The 8,216-nt window shown below is 43.3% G+C and overlaps 1 protein-coding gene across 1 annotated transcript in view; it reads left to right on the forward strand.

Annotated features, from left to right (window-relative positions):
• The window catches only part of LOC115468685 (patched domain-containing protein 3-like), a 49,849-nt gene extending 41,973 nt beyond the window's left edge, over positions 1-7,876 (forward strand). The window contains exon 4 of the mRNA XM_030200627.1: positions 5,734-7,876. Coding sequence (XP_030056487.1) covers positions 5,734-7,271 — 1,538 coding nt within the window. The 3' untranslated portion in view covers positions 7,272-7,876. The remainder of the gene's footprint in view (positions 1-5,733) is intronic.
• The last annotated feature ends 340 nt before the right edge of the window (positions 7,877-8,216 follow it).

The following is an 8,216-nucleotide window of genomic DNA, read 5'->3' on the forward strand; positions in this document are numbered from 1 at the left end:
AGAAGGACGCCCATCTTTCGACACAAATCCGGAGATGGGCATCCTTCTCGCAAGGTCGTCCAAATTGGCATAATCGAAAGCTGATTTTTTGACACCCTTGACTGCTTTCCGTCGCGAGGAAGACCAAAGTTCACGGGGGCATGTCAGCAGGGTAGCGAAGGTGGGACTGGGGCGTGATTAGGAGATGGTCGTCCTCAGCCGATAATAGAAAAAAGAAGGGTGTCCCTGACGAGCACTTAGCCGACTTTACTTGGTCCATTTTGTTTTCACGACCAAGCCTCAAAAAGATGCCCAAACTGACCAGATGACCACCGGAGGGAATCGAGGGATGATCTCCCCTTACTCCCCCAGTGATCATTAACCCCCTCCCACCATAAAAACAAGTTTAAAAATACTTTTTTGCCAGCCTCTATGCCAGCCTCAAATGCCATACTCAGGTCCATCACAGCAGTATACAGGTCCCTGGAGCAGTTGTAGTGGGTGCAGTGTACTTCAGGCAGGCGGACCTGGGGGGGGGGGGGGGGGGGGGTTGGGGGGCTCAGCATCCAAGGTAAGGGAGATATGCACCTGGGAGCAATTTGTGAAGTCCACTGCAGTGCCCCCTAGGGTGCCTGGTTGGTGTCCTGGCATGTGAGGGGGGACCAGTGCACTACAAATGCTGGCTCCTCCCACGACCAAAGGGCTTGGATTCGGACGTGTTTGAGATAGACATCTTTGGTTTCCATTAACGTCGAAAACCGAGGACGACCATCTGTACGGATGACCTAAATGTCAAGATATGGGCGTCCCCGACCGTATTATCGAAATGAAAGATGGACGTCCATCTTGTTTCGATAATACGTGTTGCCCCGGCCCTTCGCAGCACCATCCTTATAGTTGGGCGCCCTTAGAGATGGTCGTCCATGTTCGAAAATGCCCCTCCACGTTAGAATGGTGTGATTAGGCATTTCCAAAACAAGAGCTTTGAGGTTTCTCATATACTATAATTTGATAAAGTGATGTGCATAGCTTCTCAGTGTTAATCTTAAAGCAAGAGTTTTTGTGATTTTGATTGTCAATGCTTGCTTCCTGTTTTTTGGGTTTTTTTCTTGTTGAGTTTAATTATCAAAATTTCAGGGGAGAGATAGCTACAATCCTGAACATTACGTGATAAGAGCACAATGCTAAAGGTTCATGAAGGACACTTGCCCAAGAGACTGATTTGCAAAGCACATAGACTTAAAGGGGTTATTTTCTAAATGTCTGCATTGGTGCAAACTCCATAGGTACTCTTTGCCCATAGTTTTTAAAGTGAAAGCCCATGCATACTTTCAGTTTGAAAACTTTCTCTGAAATACTACCTGCACACATTAGCACTTACTAATTTGTGCGGAAAAAATACACACTTGCTGTTGAAAATTCTGAAACGTTCAAGCCCTTTCCCAGCCCTGCCCATGGGAATACCTGTTATGATTGCATGTAGAGTTATACATATAAGGAGGACACCAACATTTAGGCACCAGAAATACACATAAATGACCAGAATACTGGCGCATGCACATACATACACCTACATATATAAATGCCAATATCCCAGCTATTCGCTAGTCTATAAAATGATGCCTAAATGTGATGGCACATAGTTTGAAGGTCAGTGTACACATGGGTGGAGGGAACCTTTATGCACATGGATTAAAGAATACTATTATCTACGCATGTTCTGTGGTAATCTAGGTGTGAGTGTTTACTATGGCTGGTGTAAGTGATCACACCTACATTCATTGCACATATTTTGTATATTTCACTGGTATTCTGTAAAAAAAATATATACCTGTAAGTGCATACCTTTCTTTATAGCATAGGCTGTAAGTCAGAACTTTGTAGGTGCCTAACTGAATGTGCCCCTTCCTAGAATTACCCTCATAGTGGTACAACCTGTGAATGTTTTTCAACACACGAGGGCAGTTTTCTTATCACAGTTTTACCCTCAGAAATAGTTTTGAAAATGACCCTCCCAATTTCTGCATTAATTGGGTCCCAGATATCTGAGGACCCCTTTTACAAAGGTGCACTAGTGTTTTTTGCGTGTGCGTTAAATACGCGTGTGCTAAATGCTAGAGACGTCCAAGTATTCCTATGGTCCAGGGTCGTAGCTACGGGTGGGCCTGGATGGGCCCAGGCCCGCCCAGTTTTTAGTCAGGCCCACCCAGATGTCACCGTGTCTCCTCACCCTCTCCCATCCGCGCCGTAGCGCATGTCTTCAACGCTATCAGCGCTGCCTCCTCCACCTCACAGTCTCCGAGTCTGTCTCCTACTCCAGTGGCAGCTTGCGATTTTCTACCAGCACTGCATGACAGCTGACAGATGCAGCGCAATGTCCTGCTCCGGGGGCGGGGCCTTCCCTCTGCCGCGCTGATTCAACTTCCTGTTTACGCAGGGCAGAAGAACGCACGCGGCAGAGGGAAGGTCCTGGAGCAGGTCGTCGGCTCCGCGTCTGTGATGTTAGGCAGCACCGGTAGCAAATTGTAAGCGCTGCCACGGGGTGGGGGGGAGACGGAGACTGTGAAGTGGAGGAGACAGCGCTGATAGCGTCGAACACAAGCGCTGCAGCAGGGGTGGGAGAGGGTGAGGAAGACAGCGGTCTGCTCGCCCTGCAAGGGGAGGGGGCTGAAGGGAAGGGAGGGGTTCTGGATGTGTGTGGGGGAAGGGAAAGGTTCTGGACGTGTGTGGGGGGTGAGGAAGACAAAGGGGAGCAGGCTGAAGGGAAGGGAGAGGTTCTGGACGTGTGGGGGGGGGGTGAGGAAGACAAAGGGGAGCGGGCTGAAGGGAAGGGAGAGGTTCTGGACGTGTGTGTGGGCATCAGGGAAGGAGTGGGGTAAATCCTGGCCACACTGGATCACAGGAGAGGGGGGCAAGACGCAAGAGAGAAGTGACAGGAAGATGCTGGGAGGGGGTGAAGGGTGGGAAGAAGAGAGGGAGCAGATGCTGGGCTAGAAGGGCGGAGGGAGAGAGACACTGGGAAAGGTGGAACCATGTGGGAGAGGCCAAGGGGGTGGCAAGGAAATAAACGCGAGGAAGATGGTGATTACAGGGGAAAGAAATATGGTAATGGGGAATAGATTGAAGATGGAAGGGAATGGATGGCTGGGGAAGTAGAGAGATGGGGAATAGGAGAACTAGTGTGTGGAAAGGAAATGGAAATCTGACAGGTATCTGAAAAGTAAAACAAAGGAAAAGGGGTTAGGATAAAATTTGGGTGGACAGAGAAAAGAAAAGAAAAAAAAAGAGAGGAAAGAGCTAAAATGGAAAGGTCAATATGTCAGAGGCAAGTGAAGTGAGGGAATGGAACAAGAGAGGAGAAAAAGACAAATGGACAGCAGCTGCTTGAAGGAGAAATAGCAGAAAGATTGGAAAGTTCAAAAGAGAAACTGGATCAACATGATGGAAAAAGAAAATGACCAGACAACAAAGGTAGAAAAGGCATTTTATTTTATTTTGAATCTTAACTGAAATATGATAGCTTGAGAAATGTGCATAACGGATGTCACTTTCCTCATGAGCTAAGTGTTTCTGTTTCTATTTTGAGTTGGGAGGTGCTGGGGGAGAGGTGGAGAATAGGGGAAGGAAGGGGGCGGGGCAGAGAGAAAATTTTGTGCCCACCCACTTTGGGCTGAGGCCCACCCAAAATTGGCTGTCTGGCTACGCCACTGCTATGGTCGTCTCTAGCGTGATGATTAGCACTCATTAAAAACACTAGCAGGGCCTTTGTAAAAGACCCCTTGAATGATTTATTCACTTGCTGTAGGCTGTCCATATCCTTAAGATCTTTGCAACAAGCTTTTCTCTGTTCCTTCAGCTGCATCTATTACATTGATTACTAACAAGCAAAGAGCATTTAGCTTTTTTTGTCCCAGTCTTACAGAATTTCATTCTGCTGCAGACACATTGGATGGCCTACTAAAGTAGTTATCATTTGGAGAAAGTACTAAAACATGTCTCTTTCAGCAGGCATGTGATTAGGTTTACTAGAAGTAGTTTTACTTGATTTGTATTTAACTATTCAGTGGTTTAAGGGTCCTGCTGTATCTGTTGCTGATTTTCTTTGGTGCATATTATTGATTTTGATATATTGGCTCTTATTTTAGAAGCCCTATTTGCAATGTGCACAAGTAAAACCTGATTTTAGAAAGCCGGTATTTATATGTGTATATCTGCACTACATGTGTATTTAAAGGGGAGGTGGTCTGGGTGTGATGTGGGCAGGACTAGGATGGACTAAATTTACATGTGTGTCCCCAATTTCTGAAAGGGAATACACATCTATGTCTCAATACTTAAACATCAGAATTTATACCTGCTCATTCCCACATGCATGTTTTTGATAATGCTTGTTTTGGATAGCCTTTTAGATGAGGGACAGTTAACACCTCTATGTTTCCATTCTGGCAGACACATGTATAGGTTTGCAAAATGGTTGACTTGCACACGTAAGTTGTGATTTTACAACCTACTTGTGTAGGTGTCAGCACATGTTTGTATATACCTGTGTTTCCTCCATTGATATTTTCCACATGTGCTTTTCTAAAATAGATCTTCCTGGCACACGTAGCTGGCACATACACATGTATTCCTGCATGTATTTAGAATAGACTTTACATCTGCAAAATAGTTAGATATCGACATTTATAGCTGCTCATAGGCAACTGTAAATATCAACATATCACCCCTTCCTGACAGCCACCCTGCCATGGCTCCCCCCTCAAGGCAAACCGCTGTGTGGCAGAAACCTGCTGCAATGCTGGAACATCCCCAATGCAGAATCCCCATGGCAACCCTCCCCCCCCCCCCCCCCCCGGAGGCAGGAGCCATTCCTTATTTCCACAACCTCCCCTCACAGGGCAATCATCCTACAAGACCAAATTCCCCTCCAGGCAACAACCTCTGACCCCCTACCCTGCCCCACTAGACAACAGGAACCCCCCGTAAAGACCAGGGTGGGGATCAGGAGTAAGGAATGAGGGATTTTCTGAGGGGCACTTCAAAGGAGGTTGCTGCTTACATGGATTGATCTCTTCAGAAAGTTGCTTTATAGGGGGGCTGTAATTATGTTGGGGGGTTCAGAGGGGTTGCTGCAGGCATGGGAGACTTGCCATGACGGGGTATGATGCTGTGTGTGTTGGGGTGGGAGAGGTTGTCTGGCCATACCTCACCTTCTAGTAGGTTTCTCAGCTCATCCCTGGTCAAATTTACAGTCTGAGCTGGTTTTGGTTTAGCCCCATTTTATGCAGAGTACAGTTTTTGATTGTCCTCTTGTGTTCCCATAGATAATCAGAACTACAAATCCATGAAAATAACAAAGTAAAACAAGGATTAGTTTAGTCTGTTCAATCAACCTGGGGTAAGTTGGCAGCCCTACCCACCTCCTGCACAGCCTGTCCCTGGAGTGCACCTACCACACTATCATATTCCGGATGTAAGTTGGCCTTAGCGAAGATCAGCCCAGTGTTTCCTTAAGGCAGTGCAGCTGAAAGAGTCCTGGTCTGAACATATTTACTGAAAGTCATTTTCAGCCAGCCTCTGCTGAATTTAAGACCTGAAATGGAGATTGTACTTGTATGCTGTCCTTCACACAACTCTCATGGCACCACTTAGTAAAACATTTTTATTTCTTGTTTCTGAGCTTCCTTAACTTACATTACAATTTATTCTCTCCCTTTCCTGTCTATTAAATTGTTGTTCTCTTCTCCTTTTTAGGTGTTGGAGTTGATGACATGTTCATCTTGATCTCCTGCTGGCAACAGACTAAAGTTCAAAGTAACGTTGAAAACAGGATGGCTGATACTTATGCAGCGGCAGCAGTGTCTATAACAATCACCACTCTCACTGATGTTGTAGCATTTTATATAGGGACTATGAGTCCTTTTCAGTCCATGAAGTCCTTTTGTATCTACACTGGCACAGCTCTCCTTTTTTGCTATTTATACAACATCACCTTCTTCGGTGCTGTTTTGGCTATAAATGGCAAACGAGAAGAAGAAAACAGACACTGGCTGGCTTGCAAAATAGTGATGGAAGATGATAACCCCGAGCGTTCCTGTATGTATAACATGTGCTGTGTGGGAGGAGCTTTTAACAGGACAACAGGTGCAGAAGAAGAGCATCCAATGACTGCATTCTTTAAAAAGTATTATGGTCCTTTTCTTACAAACAAATGGACTAAGGTTTTCGTGGTGGTATTTTATGGGGGATACGTGGCTAGTAGTATTTATGGTTGTTTTCAGATGCAGGAAGGGATAGATCTTCGAAATCTAGCTACTGATGATTCTTATGTCATTCCATTTTATGAGAGTGAAGATCTATATTTTTCAGAATATGGCCCAAAAGTGATGGTTGCTGTAACAGAACCATTACCATACTGGAATTCATCTGTCCGTAATGAAATTGAAAAATGTGTGGAGTCTTTAGAAAATAATTCTTATGTTGATAGAAATCTTTCAGAATCTTGGTTGAGAGTGTATGAGATACTGTCAAAAAATGGAAATATAACTTTACATAGTGAAGATAGTTTCTATCATAATTTAGGCAGATTATTTACATTTTCTCCAGACTATGAACAGGACATTTTTCTAAGCAATCAGACAATAGAAGCATCACGTTTCTTCATTCAGACTGTAAATGTTACGACTGCAGTTGACAAGAAGACGTTATTAAATCAATTAAGAGAAGAAGCAAAGAATTGTAAAATTCCAATTGTGATATATCACCCAGCATTTATATTCTTTGACCAGTATATTGAAATAATTAGAAATACTATTCAAAATGTTGCAATAGCATCTGGAGTTATGTTGGTAATCTCCCTTTTATTAATTCCTCATCCAATTTGCTCTTTGTGGGTGATGTTTGCAATTGCTTCTATCATAGTTGGTGTTTCTGGTTTTATGGCTTACTGGAGAGTAAATCTAGATTCCATATCTATGATTAATCTTGTCATTTGTATAGGATTTTCAGTGGACTTTTCAGCCCACATTTCCTATGCATTTGTTTCAAGTAAAAAATCTAGTGTAAATGAAAAGGTCATTGATGCATTGCACCTTCTTGGCTACCCAATTGTGCAAGGTGCTCTCTCGACAGTATTAGGAGTTGTTGCACTCTCTGCAGCTGGAAGTTACATCTTCAGAACCTTTTTCAAGATCATGTTTCTTGTAATATCATTTGGTGCTCTTCATGGCCTTGTATTCATTCCAGTGTTCTTAACCTTTTTGGAATTTGTAATAAATCAAATTGCAGGATAGGAAAAAATAACAGTAATAGTGCCACAAAATATCCAGATGTTTTAAAATCTGAAAACCAGATTGGTGATATAGGTGCTCATTCCTTACCAGGGATTGTCACTGCATTTTCAAGAGCTATCCATATCCCCGATGGAAACCTAGATACTAGTTACACATCCCAAAACGAACAAAATTGCTTTATTCCTTCAGCATACAGTGGAAGCTATTACACTTACCTTAGAAATAATTAAGCAGTGGGTTACAGATTGAACTGTTTTATTACCAAAACAAAGATTTCCCATAATTATTTTCTCTGATGCTAAATAAAATGTACTACAATAATTGTGGGCCAAAACCAAGGAGATTTCAAGTTGGAGCTATAAGAGCATATCACTGCTCAAACTTAAGCAGTTGTAGCTCTACTGAAGGAAATTTATAGTTGAGGTAAACTTATTGTGCTCCTGCAGAATATCTGAATATTGTGCAGAATTATTACTAGGGCATAATCTTGATGTATAATGTTTTCAGAAATCACAAGGTTGTAACCTACAGATACATTTAAAATTTTCCTTTAGAAACATTAAAGTGTTTATATGAGCAGTTTCATCTCATGAGTTGGTAACTGATCAGAGCACTCCTCAAACATGAATTATTTTTATGGCGTTTGTCAGAATTTTTCAATATATCATTAAAGCCCATTTTATTTGAAAAAATAAATCAGTCAATATTCATCCCGCAGTGGTCAGCGTTTTCTTTAAATGCTGACCGCTTCTGGCATAATTAGCCCGGGATATTCCATGCTAGGCTATGTCCAGGCAGTGACATGGACTGTCTGGAGCTAATTCATTATGTGCTAGCTGCCAGATCTTATGCAAGTCCTGGTCGATATTCAGCTGGGATCCACATAAGTAACTTATTCGGATCCTGGCTGAATATTGGCCAGGACCCACAAAAGATTATCTGGCC

This window comes from Microcaecilia unicolor, chromosome 1 (assembly GCF_901765095.1).
Source record: "Microcaecilia unicolor chromosome 1, aMicUni1.1, whole genome shotgun sequence".
Taxonomy (NCBI): domain Eukaryota; kingdom Metazoa; phylum Chordata; class Amphibia; order Gymnophiona; family Siphonopidae; genus Microcaecilia; species Microcaecilia unicolor.